This window comes from Crinia signifera, chromosome 1 (assembly GCF_055691185.1).
Source record: "Crinia signifera chromosome 1, ASM5569118v1, whole genome shotgun sequence".
NCBI lineage: Eukaryota > Metazoa > Chordata > Amphibia > Anura > Myobatrachidae > Crinia > Crinia signifera.
The window spans coordinates 40,381,520-40,404,530 of NC_139217.1; the positions used below are offsets into that span (position 1 = coordinate 40,381,520).

Here is a 23,011-nt window from a genome sequence, read left to right on the forward strand (position 1 = left end):
GTTTGCAAAAGAAAACTCCTTTAATGGGCAAAACCATGTGCACTGCAGGTGGGGCAGATGTTACGTGCAGAGAGAGTTAGATTTGTGTGGGGTATAATCAAACTGAAATCTAAATTGCAGTGTAAAAATAAAGCAGCCAGTATTTACCCTGCACAGGGAAAAAAATAACCCCACCCAAATGTAACTCTCTGCACAGGTTACATCTGCCCCACCTGCAATGCGCATTGTTTTGTGCATTAAAGGAGTTTACTTTTGCAAAACCAACCTGAATCACCCCCCTATATATGTCGGCTCCGGTTTTCACCCGCAAGGACCTGCCAAATCGCAACCAGCACACCCCACCCCCAACTGGTACCGCAACCTCTATAGCAGTGGTGTCAAACTCATGGCTCTCCAGCTGTTGTGGAACTACACGTCCCAGCGTGCCCTGCCACAGATTTGATAATAATGGATTGCTAAAACTGTGGCAGGGCAACGCTGGGACGTGTAGTTCCACAACAGCTGGATGGGCCATGAGTTTGACACCACTGATTTATAGTAACTAGGAGGAATATTCTGATACCCCTCACATAGTACAGGCACCGTTCCTGCGTATGTCGGGTATTGCAGCAGCTTTTGTAGGCATCAGACTACTGTATAGGAGGAATGTGCTGTATCCCTGTAACTGCCCTTACACTCTACATCTTCCTGTTTTATGTTGAAGGCATTTATAGAAACGAACTTCAAGGAGGCCGCAACAGCTGCGGTCAAATTCAGCGAGACCACCCCGGTAATGATTAATAAGCAGCGCGTGACCCTTGCTCTCGCTGGGCAAAACGTAAGTGAGCACGTCCCACCTAATGGTGCAAACCTTTCAGCGATGTGTAAGGTCTGGCATCATCTCCACACTTGGTGCACTGTTTGTCATATGTAGCGATTACACTAATGTGACTATTTTTTGTCTTTCGCAGAAACCAGTGACGAAGGACACTAAGAGTGTCAGGTAAGTGATGGCAGCGTTGTTAATGATGTAACTGTTTAGCAGTGTTGGTAAGTTGGCTTTGTATTATGCCTGTGTCAAGTAACACATCCCTTTACTGTTCCCAGAGCTCCAGTAACTCCTGCTAAGCCCCCCTCCTCCTCCTCGTCGGCCTCCTCTCAGACAGGTACGTTGTCACCTTACCCTGTACTGTATATCCCTAATGTGTAAGGGGTTAGCGCTATTCAGCAAGTGTGGGCTGTTGAGGAGGTAACTGAGATGTTGGGGGTTATTTAGTGAGCTGCAATTTCACAAATTCAGCTATTTTGATGATTTCTGCAGCAGGACTTAAAGTGACAACATCTCTATTAAAGAAAAAATTTGGCCTTTTGGGTTGGAAGGCAATTTGCTGCTTTAAATCCCATCACAAATCATTGGGTGTTGTAAAATGCCACTTCAGTAACACCCCTTGGTCTGAGGCGGGTTGGTGTATTTTTTATTTATTAGCAGTGTCTTATATAGCGCACACATATTACGCAGCGCGTTACAGAGAATAGTTGAACATTCACATCAGTCCCTGCCCTAGTGGAGCTTACAGTCTATATTCCCTAACACATGTACACGCGCACACAGACATTCTAGGGTTAATTTTTGTTGGGAGCCAATTAACCTACCAGTATATATTTGGATTGTGTGAGGAAGCCGGAGTACCCGGAGGAAACCCACGCAAGCACGGGGAGAATATACAAACTCCAGTTAGGCCCATTGTGGAATCAAATCCATTACCTTGGAGCCATGCGGCCCAAGTTAGCCAGAAGTAGCAGGGACTCCTCACTAGACCCGCAATCTACCCAATTCTGACCAGGTGCAGAGCCAAAACTTTATGGGTGTAAAAGCTACACCCAAGAATCCTGGCATCTGGTGTCAGTCCCAGGTCACACAGCCCTTGTTGCCTTTCCACACATAGCCAGGACGCGTGTTGTTCCTGCAATATCCTGTATCATAGGCTCAGCGTGAGAACAGTATAGATAATCCTGAAGACACGATTCTTATCTAATATCTGTATAAATCTTCTTTTCTTAGCTAAAAAGGACAACGATAAACCCTTGAAAGAGGCATATAATAATAATGAAGGTATTGTATGAATTTAGGCTGATGCTTGTTTTCTGGGGACTTTACTGATTTGTCCTCTCGGCGTGTAGTGCTTTGCGGTGTTCATTGCGTTGGACAGTGTGAGTGAGTGTATGCACACAATCTATCAACTTCAAATGGGGGGACCATGGGTGCAATGAAACGCTACATACTACAGGAACAAAGTATGATGGCATATCTGTATGTGATGGATTGGACCATGAATTTACAAGTGTCTAGTCGGCCGTGGGTCCCTTCTATGCAGATCCTTTTGTTGAACCATCCTGGGAGCTAGTTCCGGTGTATACAGCAGATTAGAGAGAGCGAGAACAGGTCGCTGACCTGGGAGCTAGTTCCTCTGTATACATCAGGGGTGGGGAACCTCTGGCCCGTGGGCAGTAAACGGTCCCCGTAGCTGGTCTTAGTGGCCTGCCCATCGGCTCTGCCTAAGACCATAGTCCCATTCAGCAGCAGCCGCCGGACTGTGGGGCGGCTGCTGCAGCTGGACAATTAGTAAGTCTGGGCCCCCCCAAAGGATTTTTTTAACCATGCAAACAGCCCTTGTCCTAAGAAAGGTTCCCCACCCCTGGTATACAGGGCAGATATGAGAGAGAACTGGTCACTGGTCCGGGAGCTAGTTCCTGTGTATACAGCAGATGTGTGAGGGAGAACAGGTTGCTGGTCTGGGAGCTAGTTCCTCTGTGTAAAGAGCAGATATGAGAGCGAACAGGTCACTGGTCTGGGAGCTAGTTCCTGTGTATACAGCAGATGTGAGGGAGAACAGGTCACTGGTCTGGGAGCTAGTTCCTGTGTATACAGCAGATGTGAGGGAGAACAGGTCACTGGTCTGGGAGCTAGTTCCTGTGTATACAGCAGATGTGTGAGGGAGAACTGGTCGCTGGTCTGGGAGCTAGATCCTGTGTATGCAGAGCAGATATGTGAGAGAGGAAACAGGTCGCTGGTCTGGGAGCTAGTTCCTGTGTATACAGAGCAGATGTGTGTGGGTGAGGGAGAACAGGTCGCTGGTCTGGGAGCTAGTTCCTGTGTATACAGCAGATGTGTGAGGGAGAACTGGTCGCTGGTCTGGGATCTAGTTCCTGTGTATACAGCAGATGTGTGCGGGAGAACTGGTCGCTGGTCTGGGATCTAGTTCCTGTATATACAGCAGATGTGAGGGAGAACAGGTTGCTGGTCTGGGAGCTAGTTCCTGTGTATACAGCAGATGAGAGAGAGCGAGAACAGTTTGGTGGTCTGGGAGCTAGTTCCTCTGTATACAGCAGATGAGAGAGAGAGAGCGAGAACAGGTTGCTGATCTCGGAGCTAGTTCCTCTGTATACAGATCAGATGTGAGAGAGAGCGAGAACAGGTTGCTGGTCTGGGAGCTAGATCCTGTGTATGCAGAGCAGATATGTGAGAGAGGAAACAGGTCGCTGGTCTGGGAGCTAGTTCCTGTGTATACAGAGCAGATGTGTGTGTGGGTGAGGGAGAACAGGTCACTGGTCTGGGAGCTAGTTCCTGTGTATACAGCAGATGTGTGAGGGAGAACTGGTCGCTGGTCTGGGATCTAGTTCCTGTGTATACAGCAGATGTGTGCGGGAGAACTGGTCGCTGGTCTGGGATCTAGTTCCTGTATATACAGCAGATGTGAGGGAGAACAGGTTGCTGGTCTGGGAGCTAGTTCCTGTGTATACAGCAGATGAGAGAGAGCGAGAACAGTTTGGTGGTCTGGGAGCTAGTTCCTCTGTATACAGCAGATGAGAGAGCGAGAACAGGTTGCTGATCTCGGAGCTAGTTCCTCTGTATACAGATCAGATGTGAGAGAGAGCGAGAACAGGTTGCTGGTCTGGGAGCTAGATCCTGTGTATGCAGAGCAGATATGTGAGAGAGGAAACAGGTCGCTGGTCTGGGAGCTAGTTCCTGTGTATACAGAGCAGATGTGTGTGGGTGAGGGAGAACAGGTCGCTGGTCTGGGAGCTAGTTCCTGTGTACACAGAGCATGTGTGAGGGAGAACAGGTCGCTGGTCTGGGATCTAGTTTCTGTGTATACAGAGCAGATATGTGTGAGAGAACAGGTCACTGGTCTGGGAGCTAGTTCCTCTGTATACAGAGGAGATGTGTGCGAGAGAACAGGTCGCATACCTGGGAGCTATTTTCTGTATATAGAGTAGACTCCCATTAGCTAATATGTCTAATAAAAATGACTAAGGGGTCTATTCAATGCTGTGGGCGAGCGGTGACAGTGAGCAGGGCTTCCTGCTCACTGTCCCTGCTCGCTCTGTCAATATTCAACTCGCCCCCCTCATACGCCAATTCCCCCTCAGTCCGTTTTTTTTGAGCAAGGCCGATTCTGCGTATGCGGTGGCTAAATCCAGTGGGTTCGCTGCATTAGCCGCGGGTCTTGCTGTTTGGGGGAATCCTCGCTGTCCTATGACAGCGAGGATTCCTCCGTAACGTTGAATAGGGCGAGCTGCCGGCGAGGGGGGTAAAACAGCAAGGATGTTTAACCCTCTCGCCGGCCACGGAGAGCGGCATTGAATACTACCCTAAGTGCTCCTCAGACGCGTGCCTGTGGGTTGAGCAAAGTATTTGGTTAAGCAGTCTGGTGGTGTGACCAAACTTCAAAGTTTGTTTTCTTTTCTCAGAACTTCCTCCTGGCTTTGTTAAACGCTATAAGCTTACCGATCCCCCTCTGAAGGTACGTTCCCATGCTCCTCTGCGTAAGCCAACTGCCCACCACAAGGATTATACTGGAGATTTCTTTAATGTAAACTTTCTTTGCAGGAATCAGATAAATGCGTCGTTCTCATATCTAACTTACCTGAAACGCAGTACACCGTGGAGGAAATCTCTAACTTGGCCAAACCATTCGGTGGTGTAAACGACATTCTCATTCTCCCCACCCACCGGAAAGTGAGTCGCATTGGTCTTCTAACTGCTTTCATTTGAAGACTTTATGTATCCTTGGTTAGGCTTGTAGTGTGGTCTCCTGTACCTAAATCATATGCCGGGTATTTGTAGTTCTGTAGGGATGGTGGGGGGAGCAGGCGTGCCTTCCTATCAGTCCCATATGTGAAATTCGAGGTGCTCTTTGTCATTGCAGGCATATATGGAGTTGGGCAGTAAAAACTCTGTGGATTCCATGATCAAGTTTTACGGCGTCTTCTCCACATACCTCAGTGGGAACTTACTAAGTATAACCTCTTGTCCGAGATTCAAGGATTTGAAGGACCAGGTGAGCAGCTTCAGCCGAATAACATTGCACCTTTTTTATGTGACTGAAAAAGATCAGTACCCCAAGTTTCTCCTCCCATCTAATGACTCTCCCATCTCTCTCACTAGGATCGTATATTTGCAGACATTATAGAACAGACTCCATACAAGGTAATCCATCCAGACCGCATTGTCTTGGGTCTGTGGTAGCGTTTGGGAGATTATACTGCATGTAGTCGGCCACAGATTCTAGTAAAATATAGTTACCGTAGATCTGGGTTTTATTGTTGTGGAAACAAAACCTAGCGAGCCAGATTCATTTGTGGTTTTACCCAGGTGCGAATTGCACTTTTTTTTTTTTTCTGGTGCATTTATTCCCAACTAATAGTTTTGAAAAATACCTGTGTGTGTGAAAGGCTCCCATCTCCCAGTGCACACACTGACCTGTTTGGACGGGGCAGCCGTCCTTTCCGGCGGATAGATCTGGCGGCTGGGCTGTGACTGGCCCCTGTGAAAGGACATGTAAGCTGTCAATGTTGATTTTAGATGTCTGGTGTGGTGCCATCCGGTCTGCACCGCAGTGTGTACAATAGTCCATATGGGGTGTGCTACAACGTCGCATTGATAATTCTAGTTCAGTGGTTCTCAAACTCTGTCCTTAGGACCCCGCACAGTTCACATTTTCCAGGTCACCCGGTAGGTGCACAGGTGCATTCGTTACTCACGAATACATTTGAAAAGATCCACAGGTGGAGCTAATTATTTAATTTTTGATTCTGTGTGGAGACCTGCAAAACATGCACTGTGTGGGGTACTGCGGGCCGAGTTTGAGCGCTTGTGTTCTACTTTATCTTCTGTAATGTTTTCTTTATGCATAACCGTATTTGTAAACTAATTTCCCTTACAGATCACCCCGACAATCTACGAGAAGTTTGTGTATCTCGATGGTCTTCCTGAGAAGGACGTGTCGGAGTATGATATCGCCTGCATCGGCATCCGATTTGGGAAAGTGGAACACTACGTCATTTTCAGTAATAAAAGAAAGGCAAGTGATGTCTCTTGTACCGCATTTCCCCGCAGACTATAAGAGGGCAATAGAACGTGCATCGAGTTCCTTATTGTAACTTGCCACGCCTGGTTAGATGAGTGGATTTTGTACTCTCAAATAGATCATTTTCTTTGATCTGCTTATAAGAACACATCTGCCCCCAGTAATTAGGTTAAGGGCACAGCACAGTGTCCTGCTGCCAAGTGCTGAAGTCTGACCTTGCTGGCGTCATCCGCTGCAGGAACGTGTTTGTATAAATTCCTTTTCTTGTCTTTCCATCGGCAGGCAATCGTGCACATGCAGACCGTGAGAGCTGCAAAAGCCATGCACAGCTTCCTGACCAAGTATCCTTGTCGCGTGGGGGAGACCAGAGTGCAGTGCGCCATCCCTTCCAAGACCAAACTAGCCGAGGTTAGATCACCAGCTGCAGCACAAAGAGCATTTTATATGTATATTATGCCAATTTACACAACCCTCACAGACGTGTAATATATTTGTTTTGTGTTTTTTTTCATATAGAATGAATATATCACTTACCTGGAAGAAGAAAAAGCAAGGTAATATATGACAACGATACAGCTATAAGTACTGGGGGGGAGGGGGGTTAGGTACAAGGCCTTTTTGGGTACAATGCAGCTATCAGGGCGGCATTTCAATGATCAAATCACTTCAGTAGTTGCGGGAAGAGACCAGAGATTGTTTCTCTTCTGTCTTTTTGGGGCACCAGCCTCCATAACCCCATAGGGAGTAGCACATATAGAGCCATAGACGTCTTGGTCTGAGAAATGAATGGAGAACATTCTGTAATTACTTGTTCTTTATTACCAAACAGCCAGAAGAACAAAGGCAAAGATGAGACAGAAGTGGTAACTACTACCGAGGACGCCAATCCACAGATAACGGACAACAAGGGCGTGTCTGTCTCTATGGGGAAGGTGAATATGTCATCTCTGCCCTGCTCACCCATCAGTCAGACGGAGATGGACATAGAAGTAGGACAAAATAAGAAGACGGAAGCTCCACATATCGTAGGTGAAAAGCCAGGCAGTGGATCTCTGGCCAAAGAAGTCCCTGGGACTGTAGACGAGTCTCCTACACGTCTTACTATACCCACACAGTCTGCGTCAACCTGCGATATGGTCTCCTCAGACTCTGCTGTACAAGCAACAGACGATGAGGACTATGAAGAAGAAGCTGCAGAGGCTCCTGAAGCTCCCGACTCATCGCCATCCAACTATATCCATCCAGAACCAGTTGTCCAATGTGAGGAACCTAGTCCAGTGTCCCAGACTTTGCTACCGGAAGAGTTAGAAGTCCTGGTCTCTGTGGAGTCGGATGAAGAGGAGTGTGAAGTTCCAAATCCACCATTCCTAAACTCAAACCCAGTCACGCCCAGTGTCAGTGTGCACCAGCCAGCAGAAGTTCCATCTGAAGAGACCGAGGAGTCAGATGAAGACCATAATGAAGACATGCACGACGACACAGAGCCCATAGACCAAGAGTCCACTGTAGCCTCCAACGATGTGTTATCCGAGCCATCGGACAAGTCCGCCCTAGAGCTAAAACCTGAGAATGTCTTGGCCATAGTATCTGAAGATGCCGAGAATAAACCACAGAACAACAGTGTTACAGAGCAACCCAGGGACAATGTATCCGCACTATCTACCAAGTCCCCCGAAAAGGGAGAGGCTGATGCCAGCAGTACTGACAAGCCTGCCGCAAAGGTGGAGGGCACCGCAACCAAGGCAGAGGAGAAAAACACCAAGGAAACTAAGTCTGAGTCCATTATTATTCGTAGTTCTAGCGAGGAGAAGTCCAAGCAACCAGCACAAACAAAAAGCGCAGATGAACCAGTCAGCCGAGCAACTGAGGCTGGTAAAGAATCAGAACATGTATCTGTGACAAGCAGCGGCATTTCGCTCACCAGGACTGCAAAATACAACCCACAGAAGGGAGAAATCTCTGTCACGCTCTCCGTGGAGAGCCAGAAATCTGGTGGGAAAACAGGAGACAGCAGAAAGAGGTCTTCTGGAGAGAAGGGGCATTCTGGACACGACAATCCAAGATCCAGTAGTAACCGGTCCAGCCCGACAGACAGCGCTTCCGGTAATCCTAAATCCAGGACAGTCAGTTCGCTGAAGAAAAATAATGGCAAACATGTCTCATCTCAGGACAGAGACTTTAAGTCCAGGTCGCGAGAAAGAGATGCCAGGACAAACACAAGGAAGGATGACCGATCAAAAGGAAACGTGAGTATGATCATCTCTCGAACATGCATACTGTTAAAATGATGGGATGTTTAATCTTTTCTGGTGATGGGGAAAGGAGAAGCTGCCATTCAGTTCATGGCCACTAGATGGTGGTGTAGAACATTTCTATTCCAAAAGTGTAGTGATGTATGTAAAAGAAGCTTCAGTTCATGTGACTGACTTCTGGGCTACTCTCTCCTCTTGAATTCGATTAGAATTTTGGCATTAATACTGTGCTAGATCATATAGGGAAATATCTAATGCACACACTGTCTATGTGATGGCAAGAGTGCAATACTAATAGTGCAAGCTGTGTGATCTGGGTGTTTCTGCTGAACTCTCGGTGTCCGGATCTGTTACCAGTTAGGTCAGAGGCAGCTATGTACGATCACCTGCTTTTTGAGTCAGTTGGCTGTGTCTTGTCTGTCTTCTGTGTCTCCGGTCTGTCTTATTGCAACTCTTTCAAGCCTCGTGAAAATTTTCTCTCCCTCTCGCGTATCTTGTTTTGTAGAGGCTGCCATGTAGGTGGATTCTGTGTGTTTCACTTAGTATTTCCTCTCTGTAGAGTTCATCATCCCGGTACACGCGAAGCTCCAAGACCAGCAGTACTCGGTGCCTAAGATCTAAAGAGGTGAGTGGATGGGGAGGCAGGTGATTTGAGATGGTGACCTGGGACCCCGTAAAAGGTAGCTGTGTTAATAAGTGTTCGTATAGGATTATGAGCAAATATAATGGAGAACCTGTTGATTTTGCACCTGAGCAAAACTTATGAGAGGACAAAATACCAGGTTCTGCGGGGTGGTTTTGCGTGCAGGGAGAATGCTGTCTGCATTTATCATATACAGGGGCAGAGATATGTGCACACATATAGAGGGGAGTCATAATGAGATGGGTCTGAGATTCGCACATATAGAGGGAGGCATAATGAGATGGGTCTGAGATTCGCACGTATAGAGGGAGGCATAATGAGATGGGTCTGAGATTCGCACGTATAGAGGGGAGGCATAATGAGATGGGTCTGAGATTCGCACATATAGAGGGAGGCATAATGAGATGGGTCTGAGATTCGCACATATAGAGGGAGGCATAATGAGATGGGGCGGATATTTGTACGTATAGAGGGGAGGCATAAAGAGATGGGGTGGAGATTCGCACATATAGAAGGGAGGCATAAAGAGATGGGGTGGAGATTCGCACATATAGAGGGAGGCATAAAAAGATGGGGCGGATATTCGTACGTATAGAGGGGAGGCATAAAGAGATGGGGTGGAGATTCGCACATATAGAAGGGAGGCATAAAGAGATGGGGTGGAGATTCGCACATATAGAGGGAGGCATAAAAAGATGGGGCGGAGATTCGCACATATAGAGGGAAACATAAAGAGATGGGGCGGAGATTCGCACGTATAGAGGGGAGGCATAATGAGATGGGGCAGATATTTGTACGTATAGAAGGGAGGCATAAAGAGATGGGGCGGAGATTCGCACATATAGAGGGAGGCATAAAGAGATGGGGCGGAGATTCGCACATATAGAGGGAGGCATAAAGAGATGGGGCGGAGATTCGCACGTATAGAAGGGAGGCATAGAGATGGGGCGGAGATTCGCAGGTATAGAAGGGAGGCATAAAGAGATGGGGCGGAGATTCGCACGTATAGAAGGGAGGCATAAAGAGATGGGGCGGAGATTCGTACATATAGAGGGAGGCATAATGAGATGGGGCGGAGATTCGCACGTATAGAGGGGAGGCATGAGATGGGGTGGAGATTCGCACGTATAGAGGGGAGGCATAATGAGATGGGGCTGAGATTCGCACGTATAGAAGGGAGGCATAAGGAGATGGGGCGGAGATTCGCACATATAGAGGGAGGCATAAAGAGATGGGGCGGAGATTCGCACATATAGAGGGAGGCATAAAGAGATGGGGCGGAGATTCGCACATATAGAGGGAGGCATAAAGAGATGGGGCGGAGATTCGCACATATAGGAGGCATAAAGAGATGGGGCGGAGATTCGCACGTATAGAGGGGAGGCATAATGAGATGGGGTGGAGATTCGCACGTATAGAGGGAGGCATAATGAGATGGGGCGGAGATTCGCACATATAGAGGGAGGCATAAAGAGATGGGGCGGAGATTCGCACATATAGAGGGAAACATAAAGAGATGGGGCGGAGATTCGCACGTATAGAAGGGAGGCATAGAGATGGGGCGGAGATTCGCACGTATAGAGGGAGGCATAAAGAGATGGGGCGGAGATTCGCACGTATAGAGGGAGGCATAAAGAGATGGGGCGGAGATTCGCACGTATAGAGGGAGGCATAAAGAGATGGGGCGGAGATTCGTACGTATAGAGGGGAGGCATAATGAGATGGGGCGGAGATTCGCACATATAGAGGGAGGCATAATGAGATGGGGCGGAGATTCACACATATAGAAGGGAGGCATAAAGAGATGGGGCGGAGATTTGCACGTATAGAGGGGAGGCATAATGAGATGCTTAAATTACCGATTATATCTCCAGCTGTTGGATTTGGTTTTCTAGACCTGCTGGACCCTAATCTATGAAAGGTTAAGGTTGTGAAGTTTTACAAATAGAAGTGTGTTTCAATGACCCTTGACCTATCAAAATGTTTCCCCTCACACCAGATGTAGATGAATTACAGATGCTAGAATTCTTGGGTGTAGCTTTTACGCCCATAAAGTTTTTTGGCTCTGCACCTGGTCAGAATTGTGCAGATTGTGGGTCTAGCGAGGCGTCCCTGCTAACTTGGGCAGCACGGCACATGGGTTTGATTCCCACCATGGCATTAACTGTGTGGAGTTTGTATGTTCTCCCCATACTTGGGTAGGTTCCCCCCCGGGTGCTCCAGTTTCCTTCCACAATCAAAAAAAAATGGTGGGTTAATTGGCTCCCAGCAAAATTAACTCTAGAATGAATGTGTGTACATGTGGTAGGGAACATATGGGCAGATGTATTAAGCCTGGTGAAGAGAAAGTGGAAGGAGATAACGCACCAGCCAATCAGCTGTGTTTGAAAAATTACAGTTAAGAGTTGATTGGCTGGTGCGGTATCACCTTCTACTTTCTCTCTTCACCAAGCTTAATACATCTGCCCCAGTGATAGATATTTATATATCTGGTAATAAACGTGATTTCCTTTGTAGGAGGAGGAGGATGATGATGAATCTTTTCCATTCAATCTGGATGAGTTTGTTACGGTTGATGAAATTGTAGAGGAGCACGGGGACTCAAAGAGCCGGCTGGAGGGGGAGGAAAATCCCTCAGAGGCGACCGGTACACCCAGAAAAGGGAAAAGGAAAGAAAATGAACCTGTTCACTCAGACACCAAAAAATCCAGAGTGATGAGCATAGCCGAGCAGGAACTCTCCTTTGTCACATTAGATGAAGTTGGTGATGAGGAAGAGAGCATGGTGTCAGAGTGTACTCCCGACCCAACATCTCCTTCTATTGTAACGATACATAAAGTCCATGCAAAGGGTGGTGCACACCGCAGAGGGAAAGATGCCCAGATGTTAATGACCTTAGATGAAATAAGCGATGAGGAAGAAGCCCAGGAGTCTACCACAAGGCTCCATTCTTCATCCCTACCGGATATCTTGACCAAAGATCAGCTTGTGACGCTTGACGAGGTCAGTGGTGAAGACGAGGAGCAGGCTTCTCCTGCTGAGCCATTGGATGTGGCCACCCAGCTACTCCAGGACAATGAGCTCAAAGTAGAGGACCTCATTGGAGAGCCTTCAGTAGAAGGTGTACCTGTAGATTTAGAGGTCCCTAAGGCAGTTTCCAGCCAGGATGACCGCACAAAAGCGCACCTCCTCACCCTGGACGAGGTAAAAGAGGAGGACGATGAGTTCTTAGCGGACATAGAAAACCGCTTCCTTACAGTGGATGAAGTGGGAGAAGAGGAGGAAGAAACGGTGTTGAAAATTGAGTCGAAAACTAGTGGCACCAATAATAAAACCAGCATCAAATCCACGGAGCCAAGTATCTCACCAGGTCTGTAAAATATGTGCATAGCAGGCCAGTCAGCTTGTAAATCAGGGGTATACTCAATCCTTTGAACATGTCCAGTAACACAATGGGGTGTATTAAATTCAGCGGTGAGGGGGTTTTTTATTTCGAGGATACCTTATTTTTCGTCAAGGAACAGCAAGGTGTGCCATAAATGCAACGAGTCCGTTGCATTTTGTGGCGATCCCTGCTGTTTTGATGGCCACACTCGCCGGTTTCAACCTCGCTGAAAAGAACCAGCGAGGTAGAAATGGCGAGTGAAGGGGAGGCAGTTGAATACTATGACAGCCAGCTATTGCCACTGCTCGCTGTCATAGCATTGAATACACCCAAATGTCACCACCCCTTGCTTTCAGCTTCCACCGGTATAGGGAATCCGTTACAGCGGTTCATTGCACTATTTGAAGACCCCGAATAGTGGTAATACTGCTCTCCTCTTCCGGGGAAAGCTCACAGGGGTTCATTCCAGATACTGTCCCTAAAATGTCGCCTTGTTCTGTAAAGCAGACAAGTATTTTCATGTCACAGGTATAGGGAACAGGCATTGCAACACCTTTCACCTTGTGCTCACACATCCGGCTCCTGACAGTCTGGAGCTGGGACTGTCTGCTCACTGGGTGAATGGATTATGCAGGGGTGTTGCCATAATTTACCAGCAGATCATTAGCCAACACTGCTTGTTATAATCCATGTATGGGAGGTGTCCCCTCCATTCAGACATTACTTGCAGCCTGATACCATGTAACATTTATGCGTTGTTAGCTCTACTAAATTTAGGAGTTGTGTTTTTATTGATGTTTATTTCTTTTGTCATTCTTTTTTAATAGCCCCAACTCCGCGGAGGGGAAGGCCACGGAAACGGCCTCTTCCCACTGAAGGGGACAAACCATCGTCCCAGCAGACCACCCCGAAGACCAAAGGCAACCAGGTCCCAGCAGGAAAAGTTGAGGACAGCGCCTCTCCCACCGCAGAGAAACCTGTCTCTGGTAATGTAACTGCTAGATCAGCTTTCACCCTCTAGTATTTATCTTCACTGTACATTTATTTATATGTTCCTGCATCATTCACACCCTGCCCCTGTTAATGCTGAGATCGAGGTGTATATAGATACATATCTCTATAGAGAGCGAGAGATTCATAATCCTTATTGCTAGACCATTGTTCAATATTTGGGATAACTGGCTGGAAAGGGACCTTGTGATTGTTCTCCGATACATTGGACTGACCGCAGCTTCCCAGTCTGTAGTGATGTAGTTGTGCACCTGGAATCGGACCCAAAAGAAAACCCGATCGTTTCCTTTCGCGAATTTGGGATGAGCTAATGTCCCAGCGCCTGTACTTTTATTTTTCCCCTGTTGTCATTTTTTGTAAATATGCTTCTGATTCACGTAGTGTTCAACATTCAACCCACAGTCTCTACATTCACCAGATACTTTTAAGGAAAATGTGACCCATTTCTGTATGAATACATTGTCCTGTACACAGGAATTTTTCTGCACATAAATTAGTGATCAATTCCTGTCCGGACATGGTACCTTTTGTCTGTGGTCCAGGGTCACTGCAGCCCCACACATCATTGGCTTTTCAGATAACGGCTTTCTTTGAGCAATTAAACTATAAAGCTTCAGATTGCGTATGTGGGCTCTCTTGGCAACACAGCGTTTCATTCTCCTCCAATTTTGTTTCAGGAGATGGGAAATCTAAAACTTCTTCTGAAACGCCAGCGAAGAAGAAGAAAGGGACAACTCCTGATACGGCGAAAACTAAACTGTCCCCTTTTAACGCCAGTGTCCCAATAGGTGAGAAGGCGCCTAAAGGACTATTTACTGACATTGCTGAGACTGTGTATCGGCGCTAAATCGGTTATACGCTGTCTGGTTGTGGATTATAATATCATGGCGAATCCGCAGCTGTTCGGCTCATTCACCAACACTGCTTGTGGTTCTTTACCTGCTGCGTATTTTTTGACTTGCGGCTCTCCTGTTGTGGAACTACATGTCCCAGCATATCCTGACAGAGGTTGGCGAGCTAAAGCACACTAAGGGCTATTTCAACACGCTCACCGTAGTTGTTAATGGACACAATTGTGTCCAATCACACGGGACGGCCACGGGCCGGTTGCAGCCGGATCCCACCGCTGGAAGGCTGCCGGGCTGTGGCCATCACCACCATTCTAAACTCCTGAGTGCGGCACGGCTTCTTGGCCGTGCGGGGTTTCGCCGCCCGCCAGGAGCTAGAGCGTTTGAAATAGCCCTTAGGATGGTGTCGCCTCTGAGTAAACCTCACGTATGAAATACGATCTATTAAATGTGCAGTGACTCTTTTCCTGTGAGCGGGGTCAGGTGTTCTGACGTTCTTCTGTCTGGGAGATGGTTCTTAGCAGGAATCTAGTGTTTGTCTAGCACGATTTAAAGCCGTTCTATTTTATTTTGCAGGTATGGAATTCCTTGTTCCGAAAACGGGATATTTCTGTGAACTGTGCTCACTTTTCTACATGGATGATGCCTCCAAGCTGAAGCATTGCAAAAGTTTGCGACATTACCAAGCGGTTGAGGTACTAAACATACTATATTGGTAACACTTTGCAGTTTTACTACTATTTGGCCTCTAGATGGCACTGTGCTGTATTCTGTGCTGTTCGTGTTGAACGGTCTTGGCAGCCTTGCTTCCTCTCCTACACCTCTCCCTTAGAGAGGGGTATAAGCGAATGTTTGGCAACGGAAAGGCTTCTGCTTGTGGTGCGGAGGGGCCATCTAGATGGGTGCATGAGCATAGGAATTGGTACGATCAGTACATTTTTTAACATTGGACATTGTAAATAGCTTCTTTCTATAGAAGTATGAATGCCAGGAAAGATGATGCTTTTTGTTTGTGCCCGTTAACCCCTTCAGTGGCACAATTTTCCGGGTTATGCTCCAGTGCGCAGACTGGCAAAGCCGGGAATTTCTCAGAAGTGCCTGCACCTCTGAGATCAGCGCTTCAGCCGCTGCCCGGCCCTGCCTTCTTCCCCCAGCTCTGTGCGGCGCCACCTTGTAACGTCACGCTGCACACAGCCGGGTTGCCCGGGGCAGGCAGCAGCTGATGGAGTATTCAGAGGCGCTGCCCAGACACGGGGATTACAGTTGTGGGTTTTTTTTAGGGAGCGCTCCCCAGAAATTACTCTCCCAGTGGGCACCGCTCCCTAAAAACAAAACAAGAAAAACACACTGGACTGGTAGTAGGGAATGTTATTAGGTAGAGGACCTCGTTGTACAGTGTTGAGTGACCTATTCCCATCATCCGTGTCCCGTATTGGTTAGCACGTTTTGGGATTCTCCTGAGGGTCTGACTAATCCCCTTCATTTCTCCCTAGAAACACCTGGCGCAGGAGAAAGGAACATCTGCATCCTGAGCACCGGGGAGCGCGGCGTGACGCTGAGGGTCCATTGTGTACATTTTATTTTCCATTTGTCAGTTACTGCTTTCAGTACAGATGTTTATGATGTAAAAAGCGTTCTATGTAGACATGAATAAATAATTTAATAGTCCTTTTTATATGGGTAGTCTTTCACATTTGTCACATTGCCCCCAATGTTGGGGGGGTTTCAGCAGCCAGAAGGGGATCTAGGTTTTACTGACGTTTCTGAAATGGGCAAGCGGTGGCGTTGACCTTTAGCAACCAATCAGATTTGGTCTCGTTTTCTAGGATGCAATAAAGAAATGATGGCCAAGGTCTGGTTGCTATGGGCAACCAGTTGTCCATTTTAGATGCTTTAGTAAATCTACACCTAGTCTCCCGGCCTTATTATTTTGTCAGGAAGTGATCTCCGTGCAAGCACCTGTCTCACACACATTGTGCGTCTCCCTGTGATGGAGATCCGCAGCATCGCGCCTCCATCCGCTGCGTTCTACACAGCGGTTACGTGTCCTATATGTTACTACAAAGATGTATTTTGGTGGAAAATACTGTAGGAATTTTTGGTCTTTAAGTTTTTAAATAGATAACTGCACATGAAGTATTTTGTTTGAGCTCCGCAGCGCTAGTGACGGCGTAGTCAGTGCTGGGAGAGCTTCTCGCCTTAGTTACAATGCAGTTACCATTACATACGGCTTTTTTTTGTTCTTGCTTGTTTTAGGTTTATTTTGGTTTTACCAGTTCAAGCTTTACACACCCGTTATGTTGGCATTATTGTGTATAAGCCTCTTGCAATTACTGTGCAGAAAGAAAACCTGTAACAGCTAAGTGCATTTATAAATAAACTAAAAGTGTTGAAAACTCTGCTTTGTGATTTGTAGCAGACATTCTGCTGTGGGACTCCTCCCCCTCACACAGCTTCATCCATAAACACAGGAGAGGGGTGCGGGAAGACCGGTCAGAATAAAATACCTTCACATAATGGTGTACTCCTAGCTTGTCATGAAATTGGATGGAATGTGATTGGCTGTAATATGTGGCTTAATTGTGTAGAATTGTAAAGACTAGACAGATACCAAGAGACAATGGACATAGGAGCTGCCATCTTGCTCCTTGTTTGTGAAGATCTAGGTTTACAATCTGAGAGTTTGGCATGTTCATCCCCGCTCCACCTCCCTTATATTAGTGTCTATGCTACATACTCCTCACTATAGAACCACACGACTAAATAAATAGTCAAAACTGGCACGGCTGTCAGTCGGGATACACGGCAGAGGACCTGTAAGGAGTATGGCGGCTGTGCAAAGCCACAAAGCAGATCTTTGAGAAGGTTTATACAGGAATAAGGGGATACAGACTAGTATTAAACTGCACAGGACAGGGATAAGTGTTGGGGGGTTTGTGTTATTACCCCGGCATATAGTGCGGATAAGGTGCCACAGAGACTAATAACAGTAGGGGACACTTCCATACCACATGCAGATATGCAATATCACTCAAACTGCAGATATACAGCATAAGCCCTGGGACCGATCCAGTGTCAATCACTTATACCCCATTCACACCACAAAACAAATTACCGGGTTAAAGCTTTTCAACCTGGTAATTTGCCGGGAAACCCAGGTTTTTTTGGTGGTGTGAAAGGGTCAACATGGGTCTTAAATCTCGGCACTCCGACCCTGCTCTTGACCAGGGTTGGAGTGACGGGATTTAAGACCCGTGTTGACACTTTCACACCACCCAAAAACCCGTTTTTTATGGCAAATTACCAGGTTGAAAAGCTTTAACCCAGTAATTTGCGTGTGGTGTGAATGGGGTCCGGCTGCACTCGTCAAAATTACCCGGCGCTTAAAAATGCCGGATAATTGCCGGGTGGCTGGTGTGAAAGGGGTATAAGACTAATGCTGAAGAGCAAATGTGAGGGACAGCACACTACTGCTGAGTACATCCTGGGACGGTCACCTCTGTTATTGGGGACTAATTATAGACTTAAATACTCTCTGAACCAACCACCATCAAACGTATGAGGAGACTCTGAAGAGTGGTTTGGGGTGAATTTAGTTGATGAGATAATGAAGTCAAGTAATGGGATATTTTATGTGCAAACATTTTAAGTGACCACTCAAGTAGTTTAGCGATGGTGAAGCCATTCATCCAGGTTATGGTTAAATGTAATTTATATTGTAGACTTGTTATATTCAAATTGCTAGAATTCTATCAGAACCGATACAGTTCTTCTATTCCCGTTATTATTTCCTACCTTTGGCCCCTTTTTAGAAGTTTGACATTATTTAGGGTCTCGCTGGGATTCTCATCTTGGTTCTAGAGTTTTATGGCCAGGCTGTCAAGGAATCGTTCTGATTTATGCATCACCCAGCTAGCGTATAACAGAGGAATCTAGCGTATTCTTTCAGCTGCAAGTGCTGGAGATGGTGTAACGAAGGACGAGCCCTCAGGATTGGCATTTTCATTCTAAATCAGCCTCAACCCTCAGCTGTTCCTAACAGGTCATGTTTTCTGGATTTCTAGGACAACTTATTTCTTTCCAATTGAGTAAAGGACTCCACAGGGCACATTGCCCCAAACGTTCACATAAAAAATAGTCCCTTCATCAACAGCACAGCCACACGGTCAGCCAATTGACCATTTTCAGCTGTAGGCCAAGATTATAGTTTACATAGAAAGAAATGTGTGAAAAGACAAATTTATAGATGTCTAGCCACACAAATATTGCATCAGCTGTAACCACAGTAAAGCAGCCACTGACTGCTGCTTTCATCACTGGTATCCAGCAAAGTGTCAGCAAGACGGTTATCTATCCTGTGTACTTGTACTGGGACATCAACTCTAGCGTTCCTGCTAGCCAGTAATTAACTGGTAGACTACTCTGGCATACTACACACTGAGGCAGCAAAGGTTGAAGAGCAATTTAATCATCAACATCCTGCTTCCTATAACAGAATCTCACCTGTTCACAAGGGCAGCACATACGTTGTAATGGCTAGCATTTCTGCATGACAGCACTGAGGTCATGGGTTCAATTCCCAACATGGCCCCAACTGTGCAGAGTTTGTGTTTATTCTTCGGGAGACATCAGGGGCCACAGGGCTAACAGTGGGTAGAGAGCGACCATTCCAGCACTAGAAAGGTTAAACTTCTTGGCTGCTCCCAGTCAGTCAGGCTCCTCTCCTCCTCCTCCTACCCCTCCTCCAGGCCAAGCTACTCTACTTTTTGGTGTTTGCAGGAGCACAACATGCATCAAAGAGAGGGGCTGCTTTATGCAGCCTTCTTATTTTCTTTTATTTTTACACTGGATTGAGTTCAGTGACAAGGGCAGCAGTGCTGGGGGTCTCACTCATGCCCTGTTGCCACATCACTCGGGCCCGGCAGCACTTTGGGGGCCGCGACCGGGACTTCAAGACTGAAGGTAATGCGCTCCCTGCCGGAAGCTCGTTAGACTTAGTGGCTATTACAGCCCAGCGGGGGGGCTGCACTAGCAAGCAGCCGGACTGATCCACCTTTCATCCCGCTGGACCACCATGGAGATGTTTGGGCAGCGGCGCCAGTAAGTGGGACCGCCCGGCCTGAGACAGATCCCTGCCATTTTACCAGCGCCGCATGAGCTCATCATTCCCTGGTGGCCATTTGCTAGTAGGGGGAGTGGGCTCTTCTCACACAGCCCCTCCCCCCGGGATCAGTAGGAAGGGTATACCCATGTGGGTTCCCTCCACTGATCTCTTCCTGCCTGCCTGCTGCATGTGCAAGAGGGACACAGAGCACTCGGCCATTCTGGGGTTCCACTCCTCCACTTCTGGGCCACTTGGGCAAGTCCCCCTGTACCTCTCCTACAAGGGCACAGGTTACAGTATTTTCTTCTGCGGTAGACTTCAGGGGCCCCAGGGATAACCGTGGGTTAAGGAGTGAGGTCACGACCAATCCAGCACCAGAAAGGTTAAAAACTTCTGGCTGTGCGGAGACAGCCCCTGGCTTCTCACCTCCTATACCTCCCAGGCTAGTTACTTCCAGTTTTTATTGTGCTGGCAGGAGCCAACACGCATTTTGAAAGGTGCTGCTTTTAGCAGCATAAACTTCGTTTTTACTTTTTTTTTTTTCTTCTTATTTTACACTGACCCGGAGTCAGTGACATAGCAGCAGCGCCGGGGGTCTTTTAGACCCCTGCACTGCGCTCCATCACCCGGGACCCGGCAGCCGTACACCACCCACGTGGCTCCCACAGCGGGGGTGTTGGCTGGCTCCGACGCACTGAGGAGTACAGCCGCGACAGGGACCGGGACATCAGCGGTCAGTACCGCTTTAAGGTAGCGCGCTCCCCGCCGGGAGCGCGTGCAAAGGGGGATCGCTGGGCTGCACTAGCAAGCGGCAGAACCGCCGCCTTTCATAGTGTTGAGCACTGTCCCGCTGGACCACCAGGGAGACTTTTGAGTGTGGGCAGTGGCGTCGGTATGCGGGGCCGCCCGGCAAGCGCCGGATCCCCGCCATTTTACCAGCGCCACATGAGTCCTATAATCCCCGCGGCCATTTGCTAGTAGGGGGAGGGAGTCTCTCCTCACACAGCCCCTCCCCCGGAGACAGGAGCTAGGATGTACCCACGTGGTTTCCAGCCCTGATCTCTGCCTGCCTGCCTGCTGCACGTGTGGGAAGGACACAGAGAGCTCTCTGCAAGTCTGGAGTTCCATCTCTTCACGGCCGGGCCATCTGGGCAAATCCCCCCCTGTACCTCTCCTTCAAGGACACCAGGTTACAGTAATTTATGCTCCTGCCGGCCTTTGTGCTTTGCGGAGCCCAGTGCCAGATTTTTTGTATTTTGCATTGTATGCTCTGTTTGGCCAGTTTCACACACTCCGGCTCCTGCCGGACGGTGAAATCTCGCATGGCCAGGGAGCCGTGCCGCACACAGTAGTTTATCATGGAGGGGATGGCCACAGCCCGGCAGCCGTCCGTTCCAGTGGCGGGATCCGGCTGCAACCATGCGGCTGGGCCGTGGCCGTCCCGTGTGAATGGACACAATAGTGTCCATTCACAACTAATGTGTGCGGCACGGCTCCCTGGCCGTGCGGGATTTCACTGTCCGGCAGGAGCCGGAGTGTGTGAAACCAGCCTTTGTGTGCTGTCTCTCATATTGTCTTAACACTGCCTGTCAGAAAGTATATTGTGTTAAATGTTAGTCAGCTGCCTCTTGTACAATGTCAGAGGAAAGCGGTGACGACACATGGGCCCCTGTATTGATGTCCTGCACGCGCTGCAGAGCGGGCGTACCCCAGCTTGTAGAGGGGTTATGCTTACAATGTATAACGACGCATGCGCAGCCCCCTGTGGCAGCTTCCTCACAGGAACCTGCTTGGGCCCAGCTTACCCAAGTCAGGTCGCAGTTAATAGACAAGCTCTCTTCTGCACCATCCCTGCAGCTGGGACCATCCATGTCTCGGCCATGTGCCCCCCCTCCCGAAGAGCCTGCATGAGCGCGTGCTTTGGCAGACTCAGTCCAGGGCATCCGTGCCTCTTTAAAGGGTAAAAACCTTTAGCCCCGGGGTGGCGAGATTCCTTCTACCTTCCTCCATCAGGACACTGATGCAGATGATACTGATGAGGAGGAGGATCAGCTGGTTGACGACAGAGTCGACGCAGATGCTGATGACACCTCTAAAGGCAACTAACAGCAATTACCAGAGCCCCTACATCGACACATGCTGCTATGAGACGTTTTAAATTTACAGGATGTCTCTGAACCCGCACAGTCTGGGCTCATCTTTTAAGCGTCCCAAGCAGACGCAGTCAGTGTTCCCTAAGTCTTCTGAGCTAGAGGATGTCCTTGGGGAGGTCTGGGTTTTACCAAATAGGAAGTTTCCGCTCCCTAAGCGGTTTAATTCCTTATACCCGCTCCCTCCAGAGGATAGAGTTCGCTGGGAGACTGCTCCCAAAGTGGATGCACATATCGCTAAGATTGTGCATTCCAGTACTTTACCCATTCTAACCGCCTCTTAAAGATCCCGCTGACAGAAAGTTGGAGAACTTTCTTAAGCTTATTTTTACAACTGCCGGGGCGGTTGCACGGCCTACCCTGGCATCTACCTGGGTGGCGAAGGCCATGGTGAAATGGATTTCTCTTCTCACTAATATTATTACTGAGGGAGATAGTGTCCACTCCGGCTCCACGTCCTCGCCCGGCGTTCCAGTGCTTTCGTTTTCAGGGAAGGGGTAGGGGGCAGTCGTTCACAAGGACTCAGGCCCAACCCGCAAAGCCCTCTAAGGCCAGGGGAAAACGTCCCTGGCCCACTAGACGTCCTGAACACAAACCCGAGGATAAGCCCTCTGCATGACGGGGCGGCGCTCCACCTGGGGGATCCCAGGGTGGGGGGGTCGCCTACTTCGGTTTTCGGACATGTGGCTGGAATCCACGACAGACACATGGGTTCGAGATGTAGTCTCAAAAGGCTATTCTATAACCTTTCGCCGTCGACCACTAAGCTCGTTCTTTTCAACAAGTTCTCCCAAAGACTTGGAAAAGCGCGTAGCCCTGGAACAGGCCATACAAAAACTACTGTCCGCAGGTGTCATAGCCCCCGTTCAGTGTCGCAACAAGGCACAGGTTTCTACGCCAGTCTTTTCTTGGTACGGAAGCCCAATGGGACCTTCCGTCCCATTTTAAATTTAAAGAGGCTGAACAAATTCCTCCGGGTCCCGAAGTTCAAGATGGAGACCTTACGGTCCATTTTGCTGGCGTTGCAACCAGGGGACTACATGGCATCCCTCGACATACAAGATGCATATCTGCATGTACCCATCAAACAAGAACACTGGCAGTTCCTCAGATTTGCGCTGCAGGACCGTCATTTTCAATTTCAGGCACTACCTTTCGGCCTGGCCACAGCTCCCCGGGTGTTTACGAAGGTCATGGCAGTGATGCGCAGTGCTCTTCGCCACCATGGTGTCCGGATTCTCCCATACCTGGACGATCTGTTGATCCTG

At 48.3% G+C, this 23,011-nt stretch overlaps 1 protein-coding gene across 1 annotated transcript in view; it reads left to right on the top strand.

Annotated features, from left to right (window-relative positions):
• Positions 1 to 16,885, top strand: part of ZNF638 (zinc finger protein 638) — a 31,107-nt gene extending 14,222 nt beyond the window's left edge. Inside the window, 18 exon segments of the mRNA XM_083186021.1 lie at positions 689 to 817; positions 951 to 982; positions 1,087 to 1,145; positions 2,042 to 2,092; positions 4,732 to 4,784; positions 4,871 to 4,999; positions 5,190 to 5,321; positions 5,429 to 5,470; positions 6,207 to 6,344; positions 6,633 to 6,758; positions 6,867 to 6,904; positions 7,180 to 8,596; positions 9,162 to 9,227; positions 11,763 to 12,615; positions 13,458 to 13,616; positions 14,319 to 14,429; positions 15,066 to 15,184; positions 15,983 to 16,885. Of these exon segments, the coding sequence (XP_083042147.1) occupies positions 689 to 817; positions 951 to 982; positions 1,087 to 1,145; positions 2,042 to 2,092; positions 4,732 to 4,784; positions 4,871 to 4,999; positions 5,190 to 5,321; positions 5,429 to 5,470; positions 6,207 to 6,344; positions 6,633 to 6,758; positions 6,867 to 6,904; positions 7,180 to 8,596; positions 9,162 to 9,227; positions 11,763 to 12,615; positions 13,458 to 13,616; positions 14,319 to 14,429; positions 15,066 to 15,184; positions 15,983 to 16,021 (3,693 nt within the window). The 3' untranslated portion in view covers positions 16,022 to 16,885.
• Positions 16,886 to 23,011: the final 6,126 nt, after the last annotated feature.